Below are 20151 nucleotides of genomic sequence, written 5' to 3'. Positions count from 1 at the left end.
TTCTCCCGTTAACCAACGGCTCCTCGCATGGTTCTGATTACCATTTTGGATTTTACTAGTACGCCGGACTTCTGGTGTGAGGCAGCACTCCATTTCACACAATATTCTCCATTTCACACAATATTCTCCATTTCACACAATATTCTCCATTTCACACAATATTCTCCATTTCACACAATATTCTCCATTTCACACAATATTCTCCATTTCACACAATATTCTCCATTTCACACAATATTCTCCATTTCACACAATATTCTCCATTTTACACAATATTCTCCATTTCACACAATATTCTCAATTTCACACAATATTCTCCATTTCACACAATATTCTCCATTTCACACAATATTCTCCATTTCACACAATATTCTCGGATAAAGAGCGACTGTTTTCACATGGCAGCTGAACCAAAAACATGTCAACTGAATGTGGTTTAATTGCTTTACAAATCATGCTATAATTAGACTCCAATAACATGGAGACTGAGATATAGAAAATACATTGCATATAATGTGATTGATGTGTTGACCTCAATTTTGCCCTTTAATTAAGTAATCGTAAATATACACACTTCATTTAGCTACCAAGCACACACACACACACACACACACACACACACACACACACACACACACACACACACACACACACACACACACACACACACACACACACACACACACACACACACACCCTGTGTCATAGTGCTAACTGAGGCATATAACTGGGACTTTGTCTAGGCTGTTGCGCTTTGTGTCTGTGTTTAACATAAATCACATGACAAAACCAGCCAGTCGTTGTGGGAAAAGGGAAAAGGCGTGGAGGACCATTTCATGGACGTTGGCAGTACTTAATTAAGCAATAAGGCCTGAGGAGGTGTGGTATATAGCCGATATACCACGGCTAAGGGCTGTTCTTATGCACGACGCAACGCGGAGTGCCTGGACACATCCCTTAGCCGTGGTATATTGGCCATATACCACAAACCCCCGAGGTGCCTTATTGCTATTATAAACTGGTTACCAACGTAATTAGAGCAGTAAAAATAACTGTTTTGTCATACCTGTGGTATACAGTCTGATATACCATGGTTGTCAGCCAATTAGCATTCAGGGCTCGAACCACCCAGTTTATAACGGTCATTAACTAATATCTATGGCGGTCAATGGAAATCCTTTGTGTTGGTCCAGCCCAGAGTTCTATAATATTGTGAGTGACTGGACTGTACAGGAAGTATGAAGCCGTGGCCTTGGTCGGTCTGACAGGGTAATAAAGGAATGGGCCATTTAAACAGCCATAATGCCTTTGATCCTTTCTCCTGATGAGGACGGCTGTCCAGCCCTGAGACATGGTCATGAATTTTTACAAGGAGATCCCTTAACAACGTGTTCCCACCCAGCTGCACTCGCCAAGCCAGCACACACACACACACACACACACACACACACACACACACACACACACACACACACACACACACACACACACACACACACACACACACACACACACACACACACACACACACACAAACACACACACACAAACACACCCACACTCACACACACACACGCACACATACACACAAACACACACATGCACACACAGACCCACAAACACACACACACATACACTCACATACATGTTCGCATACACACATGCATGCAGCCATACCCTTCTACAAACACCACCCCCCCATATTGATAGGAACACACCACCCCCCCATATTGATAGGAACACACCACCCCCCCATATTGATAGGAACACACCACCCCCCGTATTGATAGGAACACCCCCCCCCCCCCCATATTGATAGAAACACACCACCCCCCCATATTGATAGGAACACATTTCCTTCACATAGTTAGTCATACATTTCATCCCTCTCACACTGTAGGCCCACTTATATACACCAGACTGTTGATCAGGCTGTTGATAGCAGTGCCAAGCAGATTCCCTCCACCCTGTCTTTCTCCTCTTGTTTTCTCTGAAGTTAAGAGTCCATTTGTCGCTGTTGCAGAGGTAGACAGCTTCTAGTAATGGCAGATCAGAACACGTCCACGGCTGTAGTATTACAGACCAACACAAATCACAATCCCCCTGCATCTTTCCACGCACACGAGCGCACACGTGAACACACACACACACACACACACACACACACACACACACACACACACACACACACACACACACACACACACACACACACACACACACACACACGGCTGTAGTAGTGCATGTTTTGGCTATACATAGGCTTCTCCTGAGGGGAGGACAGCTCATAATAATGTCTGGAACAGAGCAAATGGAATGGCATCAAACACATGGAAACCATGTGACACATAGAAACCATGTGTTTGATACCGTTCCACCGATTCCGCTCCAGCCTTTACCACGAGCCCGTCCTCCCCAATTAAGGTGCCACCAACCTCCTGTGATAGGGCTATGGAAATACTCAACCCCACTTTCACCCCACTTTCACGTCACAGAAGGGAACCTAAAAGAAAAACGCTTTTAACTCTTAGTGTTGCATTAGTATCTCATGTTATCTGTCTACCTATCATGTTGTGTCTACCTATCATGTTGTGTCTACCTATCATGTTGTGTCTACCTATCATGTTGTGTCTACCTATCATGTTGTGTCTACCTATCATGTTGTGTCTACCTATCATGTTGTGTCTACCTATCATGTTGTGTCTACCTATCATGTTGTGTCTACCTATCATGTTATCTGCCTACCTATCATGTTGTGTCTACCTATCATGTTGTGTCTACCTATCATGTTGTGTCTACCTATCATGTTGTGTCTACCTATCATGTTGTGTCTACCTATCATGTTGTGTCTACCTATCATGTTGTGTCTACCTATCATGTTGTGTCTACCTATCATGTTGTGTCTACCTATCATGTTGTGTCTACCTATCATGTTGTGTCTACCTATCATGTTGTGTCTACCTATCATGTTGTGTCTACCTATCATGTTGTGTCTACCTATCATGTTGTGTCTACCTATCATGTTGTGTCTACCTATCATGTTGTGTCTACCTATCATGTTGTGTCTACCTATCATGTTGTGTCTACCTATCATGTTGTGTCTACCTATCATGTTGTGTCTACCTATCATGTTGTGTCTACCTATCATGTTGTGTCTACCTATCATGTTGTGTCTACCTATCATGTTGTGTCTACCTATCATGTTGTGTCTACCTATCATGTTGTGTCTACCTATCATGTTGTGCCTACCTATCATGTTGTGTCTACCTATCATGTTGTGTCTACCTATCATGTTGTGTCTACCTATCATGTTGTGTCTACCTATCATGTTGTGCCTACCTATCATGTTGTGTCTACCTATCATGTTGTGCCTACCTATCATGTTGTGTCTACCTATCATGTTGTGTCTACCTATCATGTTGTGTCTACCTATCATGTTGTGTCTACCTATCATGTTGTGTCTACCTATCATGTTGTGTCTACCTATCATGTTGTGTCTACCTATCATGTTGTGTCTACCTATCATGTTGTGTCTACCTATCATGTTGTGTCTACCTATCATGTTGTGTCTACCTATCATGTTGTGTCTACCTATCATGTTGTGTCTACCTATCATGTTGTGTCTACCTATCATGTTGTGTCTACCTATCATGTTGTGTCTACCTATCATGTTGTGTCTACCTATCATGTTGTGTCTACCTATCATGTTGTGTCTACCTATCATGCTGTGTCTACCTATGAAGCAGGGTAAATGAGCAGTCAGGAACACTTTAAACCTTATGTTGATGTGCTGTCACTCAAACACATAATGGAAAACAGCTCTCTCTGTGTGTGTGTGTGTGTGTGTGTGTGTGTGTGTGTGTGTGTGTGTGTGTGTGTGTGTGTGTGTGTGTGTGTGTGTGTGTGTGTGTGTGTGTGTGTGTGTGTGTGTGTGTGTGTGTGTGTGTGTGTGTGTGTGTGTGTGTGTGTGTAGATGATCAATCAGGATGATAGAGTCAAAGATCTCTTCTAGCGGTCACTCAGAGCAGTAGTATGTCTGAATAATTTTAAACTGGCCAAAACAGTCCACAGATGATGGATGTACCTCTCTTGATAAAAGATGCCTGTCATGAGAAGCAGACAGAGTTTATCTGACCCTTTGTAAAGGTTATTCTCAACTAACAGCCGTTGTTCCGTACCGGGCTAGCCTTCATCAGTCAGACTGGGCACATAAAAGACTTACTGGCAGCGTTTTGGAACTGTGTCGAGTGGAGACCTACTACGATTGGTTCCAGTCACAGTTCTGTTTCCAATACTGTTAAACAACTTCCTTCCTGTTTATCATCCATGGTATATGAGCTGACTGAATAGGGTTCCATATAACGTTACTGCTGTAGTAACGTGTACCTGTGTTTTCTAAGAACAATTCATGGCCTTTAGATTGATGTAGGCTTTGTGTCATCAGTGCTGTGGCTAGACGTGAGTTTATGGGGAAGAATAAGTTTGAAAAGATGACAGCCTTGAATGTCTCTGTTCATGTCTGTTCATCTCATGGTACCGACACTTTACACGTTGGGTTTATAATTCTGTTCAGTATGTAAACGCAACATGTAACGTGTCGGTACCATGTTTCATGAGCTGAAATAAAAGATCCCAGAAATGTTCCGTACGCACAAAAAAAAGCATATTTCTCAAAAATGTTGTGCACGATTTCGTTTATACATCCCTGTCAGTGAGCATTCCTCCTTTGCCAAGATAATCCATCCACCTGACAGGTGTGGCATATCAAGAAGCTGATTAAACAGCATGATCATTATACAGGTGCACCTTGTGCTGGGGACAATAAAAGTCCACTAAAATGTGCAGGTTTGGGACACAACACAATGCCACAGATGTCTCAAGTTTTGAGGGAGCATGCAATTGGCATGCCGACTGCAGGAATGTCTACCAGAGCATTTGCCAGAGAATTGAATGTTAATTTCTCTACCATAAGCCACCTCCAACAGCGTTTTAGAGAATTTGGCTGTACGTCCAACCGGCCTCACAAAAACGCAGACCACGTGTAACTAAGCCAGCCCAGGACCTCCACATCCAGCTTCTTCACATGCTGGATCATCTGAGACCAGTCACCCAAACAGCTGATGAAACAGTGGGTTTGCACAACCGAAGAATTTCTGCAGAAACTGTCAGAAACCGTCTCAGGGAAGCTCATCTGCGTGCCCGTCGTCCTCACCAGGGTCTCGACCTGACTGCAGTTTGGCTCACCTTTGATGGCCACTGGCACGCTGGAGAAGTGTGCTCTTCACGGATGAATCCCGGTTTCAACTGTACCGGGTGGTTTGCTGATGTCAACGTTGTGAACAGAGTGCCCCATGGTGGCGGTGGGGTTATGGTATGGGCAGGCATAAGCTATGGACAATGAACACAATTGCATTCTATCAAAGGCAGTTTAAATGCACAGAGATACATTGACAAGATCCTGAGGTCCATTGTCGTGCCATTCATCCGCCGCCATCACCTCATGTTTCAGCATGATAATGCACTGCCCCATGTCACAAGGATCTGTACACAATTCCTGGAAGCTGAAAATGTCCCAGTTCTTCCATGGCCTGCATTCTCACCAGACATGTCACCCATTGAGCATGTTTGGGATGCTCTGGATTGACGTGTGCGACTGCGTGTTCCAGTTGCCACCAATATCCAGCTCTGTCTCACAGCCATTGAAGAGGAGTGGGACAACATTCCACAGGCCACAATCAACAGCCTGATCAACTCTATGTGAAGGAGATGTGTCTCGCTGCATGGAGGTAAATGATGGTCACACCAGATACTGACTGGTTTTCTGATCCACACCCCTGCCTTTTTTTTAAAGACATCTGTGACCAACAGATGCATATCTGTATTCCCAGTTATGTGACATTTAAGGCCTAAAGAATGTATTTCAATTGACTGATTTCCTTATTTGAACTGTAACTCAGTAAAAATAATGAAATTGTTGCATGTTGCATTTATATTTTTGTTCAATGTATTTTAGATGCTAATTATTCTGAAAATGTGTATAAAACCTGTATGAATTGTATTTCTAAAAATTATCGGACAATATTTTAAGGTGACAATTTCTGAAATATGACATGACTTACTTTTATGATCCTGTATAAAGAGGTAAAAACAGGAAATGTATCACCTATGCCTCTATTGCCATTTAATCCAATTAGACTGGTTTTGGATTTCTTCCTGACCATGGTGGCTGCCATTGTCGCTCCATTATGGAACTTTGAGGGTTGATGACATAGCCCCTCTAGCAATTGAATAGGATTTCTATGGTGCTGTGACTGTAATGACCATGTTGTGTCTGTGTATTGTCTGTGTCTCTGTCAGGCTGTGTGTGAGATGGATCTCCAAGGTCTGCTGCCAGGTACCTCTTACCTGATCCAGGTCCAGGCCATCTCCTACTGGGGACAGAAACGCCTGAAGAGTGGTCGTGCCCAGCTCACCTTTACCACAAAAACTACAGGTAAACTACTCACCTTTACCACTCAAAATACAGGTAAACTACTCACCTTTACCACTCAAAATACAGGTAAACTACTCACCTTTACTACTCATACTACAGGTAAACTATTCACCTATACCTCTTAAACTACAGGTAAACTACTCGCATTTACCACTCAAACTGCAGGTAAATACACCTTTACTACTCAAACTACAGGTAAACTACTCACCTTTACCTCTCAAACTACAGTAAAACTACTCGCCTTAACGACTCAATCTACAGGTAAACTATTCATCTTTACCACTCAAACTACAGGTAAACTATTCACCTTTACTACTCAAACTACAGGTAAACTACTCACCTTTACCTCTCAAACTACAGTAAAACTACTCGCCTTAACCACTCAAACTACAGGTAAACTATTCATCTTTACTACTCAAACTACAGGTAAACTACTCACCTTTACCTCTCAAACTACAGTAAAACTACTCGTCTTAACCACTCAAACTACAGGTAAACTATTCATCTTTACCACTCAAACTACAGGTAAACTATTCACCTTTACTACTCAAACTACAGGTAAACTACTCACCTTTACCTCTCAAACTACAGGTAAACTATTCAGCTTTACCACTCAAACTACAGGTAAACTATTCACCTTTACCTCTCAAACTACAGGTAAACTATTCAGCTTTACCACTCAAACTACAGGTAAACTATTCACCTTTACCTCTCAAACTACAGGTAAACTATTCAGCTTTACCACTCAAACTACAGGTAAACTATTCACCTTTACCTCTCAAACTACAGGTAAACTATTCACCTTTACCTCTCAAACTACCGGTAAACTACTCACCTTTACCTCTCAAACTACAGGTAAACTACTCACCTTTACCACTCAAACTACAGGTAAACTATTCACCTTTACCTCTCAAACTACCGGTAAACTACTCACCTTTACCTCTCAAACTACAGGTAAACTACTTGCCGTTACCCCTCAAACTACAGGTAAACGACTCACTTTTACCACTCAAACTACAGGTACACTACCTGCCTTTACCACTCAAATTACAGGTAAACTATTCACCTTTACCACTCATGCGGAAGACACATTTCGGTTGAATGCATTCTGTCGTGCACCTGACTAGGCATCGCATTTCTCCGTTGGACAATGTGTCTGACCGAGTTGACATAAATCCAGTTGATTGAATTTGATAATTTACACTGTATATATATGTTTTATTGCGAGGTTGTCCCTTTACATGGTATGATAGGGCCCCCCCCCTGACAAAGAATTCTCAGTACCCCCACCCCACAAAATCATCCCATCTTCCTGCTGCTATGCCTGACTTGAGTGCCTCCCTCTGTGGGCCAGGCTGAAATACATTATCCTGACCTGGCTGCTTCCCTCTGGGGGCCAGGCTGAAAGACATTATCGTGACCTGGCTGCTTCCCTCTGGGGGCCAGGCTGAAAGACATTATCGTGACCTGGCTGCTTCCCTCTGTGGGCCAGGCTGAAAGACATTATCGTGACCTGGCTGCTTCCCTCTGGGGGCCAGGCTGAAAGACATTATTGTGACCTGGCTGCCTCCTTCTGGGGGCCAGGCTGAAAGACATGACCCTCTCCCTCAGAAGCCAGAGCCTGGCTTGTATCAGTCCTGTTGATCAGAGCTTATCGACATCCCAACGGTTGTGAGGTCATCAATAGGAGAGGGCCCTGGGGATCCCTCCCAGAGAGTACCATTTAACCTTTAACCTGACCTTTTAGGTGGGTGCACACACAAACACACACACACACACACACACACACACCAGTATCCGCCACATTCTGTGTTTTTTTCCCCGTGGCGGTTTCTGTCCTTTAGTAGGTTACATAAATCTTCCCCACAATTCTGGCAAAAGCATTTTAAGACACACACACACACACACACACACACACACACACACACACACACACACACACACACACACACACACACACACACACACACACACACACACACACACACACACACACACACACACACACCATAGGGGCTTTGGTGAAACCCTCACAGCTTCCTGTTGACTTTGGTCAGTCCTACATGGACTCTTAATGGCAGGCTTAGTAGTTATACTGCGAGCCCAATCCATTTTTAATAAAACATGCATGTTATTTTCCTATGGCCCAATTATTATCATTTTTCCTCTAAGGCAGCTTATTCTTTATACGTCTTACATTTTTTCATTCATTTTTATCAGCACCTGGTGTTCCCTGTAGTGTAGCTCAGTTTCGTGGGGCCCCAAGGCAAAGTCTGAGCAAGGCTTTAACCCCCCAAAATATGCAGTATTATAACTAATATCATACTATTTTACACATTCTGCCATGAGGCTGAGAGAAAAGGTTGCTGTTTTAGAGCTCAGGGACTCTTGACAGACGGGACAATCTCACATAATATCATCCCTTGTAAAGGAAAAACCTCGTGCTAAAAAATATATACAGTGTAAATTATCAAATTCAACCAACTGGATTTATGTCAACTCGGTCAGACATATAGTCCAACGGAGAAAGGGGATGCCTAGTCAGGTGCACGACAGAATGCATTCAAAAGAAATGTGTCTTCCGCATTTAACTCAACCCCTCTGAATCAGAGAGGTGCGGGGGGGCTGCCTTAAATCGACATCCACATTGGGTTAACTGCCTTGCTCAAGGGCAATACAGCAGATTTTTCCACCTTGTCGGCTTGGGGATTTCAAACCAGCAACCTTTCGGTTACTGGCCCAATGCTCTTAACCCGCTAGGTTACATGTGTTTAATGGCCTTGATTGTTTTATTATAACATTTATAGCACTATTAAATTCATTAGCGATTTGGCATGTTTTTATAGATTTAGAACATAAAAGAACATTTACAAAGCAAACATTATCCTATAGATCTTAAAATATTTTTTGATGAATATTAACAAAAAAATATTGACTCCATCAGTGGCAGAGTTGACAACAGAGTCTCAAAACAGACATATTTTTGCTCTGTAAAAATGTAAGTTAAACTAAAACATTTGTAAAATATGGAAAAGAAATCCCCAATAAAAACATTCCTGATTTTAGACAAAACTGACAGAGTTGACCAAATCTCTGGAAACATCTTTTAGGAATTACAGTGTTGAGATAAATATTATTTAAAGTCACATTGTCCTACATAAGATAATTTTCCAGTTAATATCCAGTATTGTCAGTTATTAGAATTTTAAACACTTTTTTGGAGAGATCCTTTGCTTTGAACATGGGCATTTCCAGGCTTGAAAGTATTTTTTTGTTTGTTGAGGGGAGTTGGGGGGCCCCCATTCCTTGCGGGGTGTGTGTTATGCCAGTGGGTGTTCCCCTCGTTATCAGCACCTGGTTTTCCCCTCATGTGGCCTTTAAAACACAACTTCGATTGTAAAAATCCTACTTAATGGATATGCATGGCTTATGCTTTATGCGGGCAGTAAGGCTCTTTGAATGACAGTTCAGGCATCAAAGATATTTCTAGAAAAGCGGTTGACCCTCTCTGCTGAGGAATGGTTCTTTACTTGTACAGTAGGGGACAGAAGGAAAATACAGTGGGCCAATTGCCATCGAAAGCCGCCAGATTATTGCCATCTGATCTCTCGTTAAACCATCGATATGCCCTAAAATACCTCGCACAGTTGATCTCAATTGCAACCAACATTTGGCCAGAGATTTACCGCTCCCTAACGTGGATGTCGAGGTTATCTTATATTCTTGATTGCAGCCAAGACTATTTCACCCTCTGGTTGGTATTGTCATCGGAACAACTGCGTCCTACTTCATGATCAGACTACGGGTGATTTATCTATTTGACGATCATTCCTTACAACTGAAATAAAGTAATTCCTTGTTTACCACAGTAAATCTACTGTGGCAATTTACCTGACATGTATCAATGGAAAACTAAATGTTGATGGTGTAGCCTACTCCTATTATTTAATTTGTTTTCAACTAATGTTATCAATTAAATACAACTGTCTTTTAAAAACATATGTCTGATATGGTAATTTTTTTATCAAGATCAGGGGTAAAATATCTCTGGACAGTACATATTTGAAATGTGTAACTAAATCAAGTGCTCAGCACTTCCAACAAGACTGTTGGAAAGCATTCCAGGTGAAGCTGGTTGAGAGAATGCCAATAGTGTGCGTAGCTGTCATCAATGCAAAGGGTGGCTACTTTGAAGAATCTCAAATATAAAATATATTTAGATTTGTTTAACACTTTTTTGGTTACTACATGATTCCATATGTGTTATATCATAGTTTTGATGTCTTCACTATTATTATACAATGTAGAAAATAGTAAAAATAATGAAAAATCTCTCTCTCTCTCTCTCTCTCTCTCTCTCTCTCTCTCTCTCTCTCTCTCTCTCTCTCTCTCTCTCTCTCTCTCTCTCTCTCTCTCTCTCTCTCTCTCTCTCTCTCTCTCTCTCTCTCTCTCTCTCTCTCTCTCTCAGGTTTGTCATCTTTACCTGCCCCACCTGGTCCTGAGCAGACTAAAGGTCAGTTCTCCAACGAGCTCCCTTCCGCTCCTCACCTGGTCAACCCTGCTGCCCCCCACCAGGTCAACCCTTCGTCTCCCCACAACCTTCGCTTGGAAGCCGCTGCCCCACACTACCACAACGACCAGCTGCAGGTTAAGGTCTTCTGGAAGAGACGACACCAAGGCAAGTTGTACAAAAAAGAAAGACACAAAAGATCTCTACTCCTCCTCTCCTCGTTGGATAATACAGCCACAAGAATCCCATAGCGTCAAAACAGACGAGGTCGGCTTAGACTGTTGACAACATGTCAACTATATTTAGTCTCCAATGTTTATTGAAAACATACATTTCATTTGCACAATGAGCACTTGTTGTCTCTCAAATACATTACGTTGGTTAGCTAGCTAGCATTTTTTGTTGTTGCCATATTAGCATTGACATGAAATTAGCCAAAACACCTCAAAACAAGTCATGGTATCAAGAGCAACGTAAAACTAACGAGTCATTTAGGATTCCCCACATGGCAGTTTATTGTCATTGTTGCTAGGCACCTAGCCATCCAGAACCAGAACAACTCACAGACTTCTGCCCCATTGAAGCGGGACGTTGTCAGTTAACCTATCTACAGTATGTTGCTATAATACTCATATGTTGATATACTACTCATATGTTGATATAACAGTCATATGTTGATATAACATTCATATGTTGATATACTACTCATATGTTGATATAACAGTCATATGTTGATATAACAGTCATATGTTGATATAATACTCATATGTTGATATAACATTCATATGTTGATATAACAGTCATATGTTGATATAACACTCATATGTTGATATAACAGTCATATGTTGATATAATACTCATATGTTGATATAACAGTCATATGTTGATATAACAGTCATATGTTGATATAACAGTCATATGTTGATATAACAGTCATATGTGCTGGTACAACAACTATTGGAGAGACACCACATACTGTAGCAGCTGAGTAAACAGAGTCCCAGTAGAGGTGTGACGAGCCAGCCAGAGAAACCCCAAACTCTCCTCACTGTACACAGCCTACAGTCCACAAGCCAGCCAGAGAAACCCCAAACTCTCCTCACTGTACACAGCCTACAGTCCACAAGCCAGCCAGAGAAACCCCAAACTCTCCTCACTGTACACAGCCTACAGTCCACAAGCCAGCCAGAGAAACCCCAAACTCTCCTCACTGTACACAGCCTACAGTCCACAAGCCAGCCAGAGAAACCCCAAACTCTCCTCACTGTACACAGACTACAGTCCACAAGCCAGATACATTGCTGTGTGCTGAGTGTTTCCAATGAACACTGTTTCTCACAAAGCCCGTTTCAAATATGCTCCGTAAGCAAAGTCTTAAAATAGTGTGTTTGGCGAGGTAATGGCGATGGAGCTGACGTTGTGCTCCGTAAATCTGCCTGAGAGAATGAGGAGCACGAGGACAGATTTAATAACATCAATATGGGAACATAACCGGGAGCAGATGTATGTGTGTGTGTGTGTGTGTGTGTGTGTGTGTGTGTGTGTGTGTGTGTGTGTGTGTGTGTGTGTGTGTGTGTGTGAGACAGAGACAGAACAGAGACAGAGACAGAACAGAGACAGAATAGAGACGAGACACAGACACAGACACAGAGACAGAGACAGAGACAGAGACAGAGACAGAGACAGAGACAGACAGAGATAGAGAGCAAAGGAAAGTAAGAGAAAGAGAAGAGAGAATGTTCGTCTGGGGTTCAACCTAGAGTTCATGGAGAGATGGATCTGGTGAAAGAAGAAGGGGGGGTAGAAAGAGAAAGAAGAGGGAGAGAGAGGCTCATCTGGGGTTCACTGTAGTCAACCTGGAGATGATGTAGAGATGCATCTGGTGAAATATGTGCTGTTGCCTGGATACAGGACAAGAGTGTGTGGTTGAAGGCCAAAGCGCTCTGGTGACGTGCTAATAGTGTTAGCAATACAACTGTCAATATGTTTCCCTTCAGCCCTATCTGACCTTGTTCTATAGCAACATAACACTGTATCCACCTTCAGCCCTATCTGACCTTGTTCTATAGCATCATAACACTGTATCCACCTTCAGCCCTATCTGACCTTGTTCTATAGCATCATAACACTGTATCCACCTTCAGCCCTATCTGACCTTGTTCTATAGCATCATAACACTGTATCCACCTTCAGCCCTATCTGACCTTGTTCTATAGCATCATAACACTGTATCCACCTTCAGCCCTATCTGACCTTGTTCTATAGCATCATAACACTGTATCCACCTTCAGCCCTATCTGACCTTGTTCTATAGCATCATAACACTGTATCCACCTTCAGCCCTATCTGACCTTGTTCTATAGCAACATAACACTGTATCCACCTTCAGCCCTATCTGACCTTGTTCTATAGCAACATAACACTGTATCCACCTTCAGCCCTATCTGACCTTGTTCTATAGCATCATAACACTGTATCCACCTTCAGCCCTATCTGACCTTGTTCTATAGCATCATAACCACCTTCTGTGTTCCAGAAACCTATAAGGACTCCACTACATACGTCCTGAGGTGGTATCCTCATGTATGTGCCAGCAACGTCAGCCAGACAGAGAACAAAGCCACTGTGCAGGTGAGTTTCAGGGCTGTAGAATAGAACAGCAGTTCCACAACTTCGTTAGGCCAGATTTGAAAGAGTCCATTTGGGTTTGCCAGCTAAAACTGCTACGTTATATCCCTCAGCTTCTCCACAGTCTGGGACTATTGGATGAGTCATATTAATAAACAGTCCCTCAGCTTCTCCACAGTCTGGGACTATTGGATGAGTCATATTAATAAACAGTCCCTCAGCTTCTCCACAGTCTGGGACTATTGGATGAGTCATATTAATAAACAGTCCCTCAGCTTCTCCACAGTCTGGGACTATTGGATGAGTCATATTAATAAACAGTCCCTCAGCTGGAGTGCACACTAACTTCTTCATCATAAAAATGAGCCAAAGCAGATCTGTGTCAGAAAGCGGAGCGGCAGCCAAGACCAGAGAGCTGTAGCTAGCTATCTCTCCCACTGCATCTGTCATCAGCTACCCTGGCTGGGGTCTGGCTGAGTCCTGGCTGGGGTCTGGCTGAGTCCTGTATGGGTCCTGGCTGAGGCCTGGCTGGGGCCTGGCTGGGGTCTGGCTGAGTCCTGTATGGGTCCTGGCTGGGTCCTGGCTGAGGCCTGGCTGGGGTCTGGCTGAGTCCTGTATGGGTCCTGGCTGGGGCCTGGCTGGGGCCTGGCTGAGTCCTGGCTGGGGCCTGGCTGAGGCCTGGCTGGGGTCTGGCTGGGGCCTGGCTGAGTTCTGTATGGGGTCTGGCTGAGTCCTGGCTGGGGCCTGGCTGAGTCCTGGCTGGGGCCTGGCTGAGTCCTGGCTGGGGCCTGGCTGAGTCCTGTATGGGGTCTGGCTGAGTCCTGTATGGGTCCTGGCTGAGGCCTGGCTGGGGTCTGACTGAGTCCTGGCTGGGGCCTGGCTGAGTCCTGGCTGGGGCCTGGCTGGGGCCTGGCTGAGTTCTGTATGGGGTCTGGCTGAGTCCTGTATGGGTCCTGGCTGAGGCCTGGCTGGGGTCTGGCTGAGTCCTGGCTGGGGCCTGGCTGAGTCCTGGCTGGGGTCTGGCTGAGTCCTGTATGGGTCCTGGCTGGGGCCTGGCTGGGGCCTGGCTGAGGCCTGGCTGGGGTCTGGCTGAGTCCTGTATGGGGCCTGGCTGAGTTCTGGCTGAGTCCTGTATGGGGCCTGGCTGGGGCCTGGCTGAGTTCTGGCTGGGGCCTGGCTGAGTTCTGGCTGGGGCCTGGCTGAGTTCTGGCTGGGGCCTGGCTGAGTTCTGGCTGGGGCCTGGCTGGGGCCTGGCTGAGTTCTGGCTGGGGCCTGGCTGAGTTCTGGCTGGGGCCTGGCTGAGTTCAGGCTGGGGCCTGGCTGAGTTCAGGCTGGGGCCTGGCTGAGTTCTGGCTGGGGCCTGGCTGAGGTGGGCGCTGTGTATGTGTACTAGAACTGTGTGAGAGCTATGAACCATCGCTTTACGAGAGGGGCTACGGAGATCGCATATCACAGCCTGGCGCACAGCTCGGCTTTCATCATCTCTCTCTTCTTTTATCATCTTTTTGTTCCTGTCTGTTTGCCTTTCACATTCTTCCCTCACTTGAGACCAGAGTTGGCTGGCTGACTGGCTGGCTGACTGACTGGCTGGCTGGTTGGCTGGCTGACTGGCTGGCTGACTGACTGACTGGCTGGCTGACTGGCTGGCTGGCTGATGTAGAGTTGTTCAGTTGTTCAACTGTTCTGCTCTCTCTCTGTCCCCTATCTCTATCTCTCCCCCTCTATCTCCATCTCCCTTTCTCTCCTCTATCTCTCTAAGGGCTCTATTGGCATGGGAAACGTATGTTAACATTGCCAAAGCAAGTGAAAAAGATAATTAACAAAGTGAAATAAACAACAAAAATGAACAGTAAACATTACACTCACAGAAGTTCCAAAAGAATAAAGATATTTCAAATGTCATATTATGTCTATATACAGTGTTGTAACAATGTGCAAATAGTACAAAAAGGGAAAATAAATAAACATAAATATGGGTTGTATTTACAATGGTGTTTGTTCTTCACTGGTTGCCCTTTTCTTGTGGCAACAGGTCACAAATCTTGCTGCTGTGATGGCACACTGTGGTGTTTCACCCAGTAGATATGGGAGTTAATCAAAATTGGATTTGTTTTCTAATTCTTTTTGGGTCTGTGTAATCTGAGGGAAATATGTGTCTCTAATATGGTCATATATTTGGCAGGAGGTTAGGAAGTGCAGCTCAGTTTCCACCTCGTTTTGTGGGCAGTGTGCACATAGCCTTCTTCTGTTGAGAGCCAGGTCTGCCTACGGCGGCCTTTCTCAATAGCAAGGCTATGCTCACTGAGTCTGTACATAGTCAAAGCTTTCCTTAAGTTTGGGTCAGTCACAGTGGTCAGGTATTCTGCCAGAATTCTGTATGCAGAGTCTCAATTTGGTGTTTGTTCCATTTGATGAATTCTTGGTTGGTGAGCGGACCCCAGACCTCACAACCATAAAGGGCAATGGATTCTATAACTGATTCAAGTATCTTTAGCCAGATCCTAATTGGTATGTCTCAGCTCGTTCACAGCTTTGCGGAAGTTACCTGTGACGCTGATGTTTAGACTGAGGTATATATCGTTTTTTGTGTGCTGTAGGACAACGGTGAAGATCTAGGTGCTGCTGTAGGCACTCTTTGGTTGGTGACAGAAGAACCAGATCATCATCTCTCTCTCCCTCCTCTCTCTCTCTCTCTCTCTGTCTCTCCCTCCTCTCTCTCTCTCTCTCTCCCTCCTATCTATCTCTCCCTCTCTCTGTCTCTCTGTCTCTCTCTCTCTGTCTCTCCCCCGATCTCTCTCTCTGTCTCTCCCCCCAGCAGAATTCTCTCCATGTGAGTTTGAGTACTGTGATGGTGATGAATAGTACCACAGCAGTGTGAGCAGGACCTCACTCTCTTCTCTCTCACAACTAAGTGTTCCCTCCTCTCTCTCTCTCTGTCTCCCTCCTATCTCTCTCTCTCTCTCTCTCCCTCTCTCTCTCTCTCTCTCTCGCTGTCTCTCTCCTAGCTATCTCTCCCCTATCTCTTTATCTCTCGCTCTCCCCTACCTCTCTCCAGCCTATCTCTCAAGGGTGGCAGGTAGCCTAGTGGTTAGAGGGTTGGGCCAGTAACCGAAAGGTTGCTGGATTGAATCCCCGAGCTGACAAGGTAAAAATCTGTCGTTCTGCCACTGAACAAGGCACTGTTCCCCGGTAGGCCGTCATTGTAAATAAGAATTTGTTCTTAACTCATTTGCCTAGTTAAATAAAAAAGATATGTCTTTCACTTCTCACCGCTGTGCTGATTGATAATGTCTCCATGTTCATTGCTCCTGTCATCTCTTTTCTTCACCTCACTCTCGTTTCTCCTCTCAGGGAACACATTATGTTATCACGGGGCTGCTGTTCGCCTGTAAGTACCGGATCGCTGTGGCGCTCGTAGCACCAGAGGGGGATCAGAGGTCAGAAGCTGTTACTGCGGTAACGACCCCACCTTGTTCTGCGGTCATGGCGAGAGGGGGCAAGGCCTTGCCCTGTGCCAGAGAAGGTATCCCAAGCTCCACACATGCCCGAACACACAGCATGGAGAAAGTGAATATCTGACAGACTGATTGAGTATCAGGAGGAGTGTGAATGCACTGTTTCTGCACGGCTTCTTACTCTCAATGAGAATTATATACGTTGTATCTATGATTCTATGACCTTTGAAATATTTAGGTCCTTTGTTATGTACTAACTGTAGATATATTATGGGTCAAAATTATTATTTAGTAACATGTGTAAATGTTGGTTTTCCTGTGTCAGAGCGCCCCCTGGTGTCCAAAAAGGTGGTACTGCGTCCTGAGAAGCTGACTGCAGAGTTCCACACGGTCAACGGTTCCCTGCAGGGCCTGTTCCGCTGGCAGCTCTCCCAGACTGCACCGGGGCAGACGCCCATCTCAGGGTTCCAGTTCTCCTGGGTGCAGGTGTCCTCTAGCGCCATGGCAACAGAAGGACAGGACACCCTTATCTCTCAGACACAGATAGTGGCCCCGGTAGGAACCAGTGTATGTGTGATCATCTCTGACTGTAAGCCATCCCTATATTTCCCTCCCTGTGTACTCATGTTGTACTCTTCTCCACCAGGACCAGCGCTCTCTGACAGTGGAGTGGCTGCAGCCAGACAGTGTGTATAAGCTACAGGTCCAGGTGCTGTCAGCAGGTGGCAGTGGCCTCTCAGTGGCCAGGACGCTCCATACACCTCCCCTCAACACCACTCTGCTATGAGGTACTGCTGCAGGGCCTAACATCGTAAACACAAGACAAACCACTCACTGACACACTACACTACAGCACTGTTTCCTAAACAGCCAATGTCTACGTGGGTAAAAATAACATTTATAAAATGTGATATATTTGACTGGCACTGCTCAAAACATAACACCGTTCTGAGATCCCCACATGATCTCACTGTAATTTTGTACTTCCTTTCAGAGGGTGTTTGACCTCTCAGGACCATGTTGGCGAGAGAGAGCCAGAGAGAGAGAGAGCCAGAGAGAGAGAGAGAGAGAGAGAGAGACACAGAGAGAGAGAGAGAGAGCCAGAGAGAGAGAGAGAGAGAGAGCCAGAGAGAGAGAGCGAGAGAGATACAGCGTTGTGTGTGTGTGTTGTTAGTGTGTGTGAGAGAGCAGATCTTCTAGTTGGAGTCATTGATTCAGTAATGTATTCTGTATTGGAAACCTGGCGACAGCAGAACTCTCTCCATGTGAGTTTGAGTACTGTGATGGTGATGAATAGTACCACAGCAGTGTGAGCAGGACCTCACTCTCTTCTCTCTCACAACTAATGGACTTTGTCTTGGTTCTATGGCTTTGGAGAACATTTGGCTCTGCGTCAGCAGGATATTTAGATTCCACTCCCTCCCTCCGTCTGAGTGTTCTTGGCAGGTCAGAATTATAATAAATATTCTAGTTCTAGAGTTCCTGGACTTCGCTAGACGGTTCTGGAACAGAGAGTTAGTTCCTCAGAGAGAGAGACTCCCAGAGACACTCCTGGTGTGGTGTTGTAGCGTTCCAGACCTCCCAGTTAGGATGGACACCGTCAGGAGAACTGTGGGAGCACTGGGAGAGAGAGGGAGGGAGGGAGGCGGAGAGGGAGAATCAAAGCTTTGGTACCTCAACACAAAGAGCCTGCTTTTGTCCAACTTTGATAGAAGATGGAGGTCTCCCAAATCTGTGCAACTAATCACAAAATGTCAAAGGGAATCTACAGGGATTTTGTTGTTATCAGCTGTCTGCATATATAAGGAATACGACTCTGTTCGACCTGTAGCACACAGTACACTCCTTTCAGCCAGGGCCGTAGGTGTTGCAGCCAAGCATAGTACTTTACATACAGAACAGGGAGTCATTGTAGAAATGGATCTGACTTCTGTTCCAGTGTTTGGTTTGATTTTGCATTAAATGACACTGATTACTTCAATCATATATAACCCCTGTCTGATCCCACCAATCATCATCATCCTCTCTCTGTTTTCCAGGCTCCCCCCAACGTGCTTCATCCTCTGCTGCTCGTCATCACTAGCGCCGTAGTGTGTGTTCAGAACACCACCTCTACAGCCTGTATATGTGTCCACTAAAACACACACACAGACCCTGCTACACACACACACACACACACACCAATGCCGTGCCAGTGCTGCACTGCTCTCTGTTGTCTTTATCACACAGAGATATATATTGAGATATATATTGCATGATAGAGATATATATTGAGATATATATTGCATGATAGAGATATATATTGAGATATATATTGCATGATGAACGAATCACCTTTCCCTGAAAGATCAGGTGAATCTATACCATGGCCGTTACACGTACAATACACGTTTAATGTTTAGAGATGATACTTTTCAGTCGTGTATAATGTAATCCTAATTTACACATGTAAAGAAAAAATATATAGCACTGATGTATGTAGTGATACCAAACTGTCTGTCTTCTTCATTGATCTCTACACAGTCTGTTCCTGAAAGTAAAATGGCGTAAAGCAGTTTGAAACCTGTTGTAGTTTAGTATTTTTGTAATATTGCGCTATAAGTTATTATTTCAAGCATATGATAACCCCAGCAGTGACTTTGATGTATGTAACCCTCTTATATATCGTTGTTCCAGTTTTATTTATTGTGTTGTAATTAAAGAGTATTGTAATATGTGATGTTTTAATGACCTGGAGCTTATTCAAGAGTATTATAATATGGTGTTTTAATGACCTCGGGCTGACCCTCAACACAGGGGCCCCTCAGGGGTGCATGCTTAGTCCCCTCCTGTACTCCCTGTTCACCCACGACTGCGTGACCGTGCACGACTCCAACACCTTCATACATTTTTTTACTGCAGTGGGCTAAATCAAGGTTACAAGGTTGGTATTTCTTGGTAGTCTTAAACAAATCTACTTTGAAACAAAAGTATACGCCTAAACACATGGTTATGGACTTAAAAAAAGAAGACACCTGTACCATGTCAGATATAGAGTTTAAATGTATTCCATTTTGAGTTTGCAT

At 44.4% G+C, this 20151-nt stretch overlaps 1 protein-coding gene across 1 annotated transcript in view; it reads left to right on the top strand.

Annotated features, from left to right (window-relative positions):
- anos1b (anosmin 1b) overlaps positions 1-19802 on the top strand; it is a 151805-nt gene extending 132003 nt beyond the window's left edge. The window contains exons 8-14 of the mRNA XM_071346433.1: positions 6358-6493; positions 10962-11171; positions 13540-13634; positions 16983-17154; positions 17412-17641; positions 17733-17874; positions 19126-19802. Coding sequence (XP_071202534.1) covers positions 6358-6493; positions 10962-11171; positions 13540-13634; positions 16983-17154; positions 17412-17641; positions 17733-17873 — 984 coding nt within the window. The 3' untranslated portion in view covers position 17874; positions 19126-19802. The remainder of the gene's footprint in view (positions 1-6357; positions 6494-10961; positions 11172-13539; positions 13635-16982; positions 17155-17411; positions 17642-17732; positions 17875-19125) is intronic.
- Positions 19803-20151: the final 349 nt, after the last annotated feature.

This window comes from Salvelinus alpinus, chromosome 16 (genome assembly GCF_045679555.1).
Source record: "Salvelinus alpinus chromosome 16, SLU_Salpinus.1, whole genome shotgun sequence".
Lineage (NCBI taxonomy): Eukaryota > Metazoa > Chordata > Actinopteri > Salmoniformes > Salmonidae > Salvelinus > Salvelinus alpinus.
The sequence above is the reverse complement of the archived record's forward strand: the minus strand, read 5'-3'. Positions and strand labels throughout refer to the sequence as shown.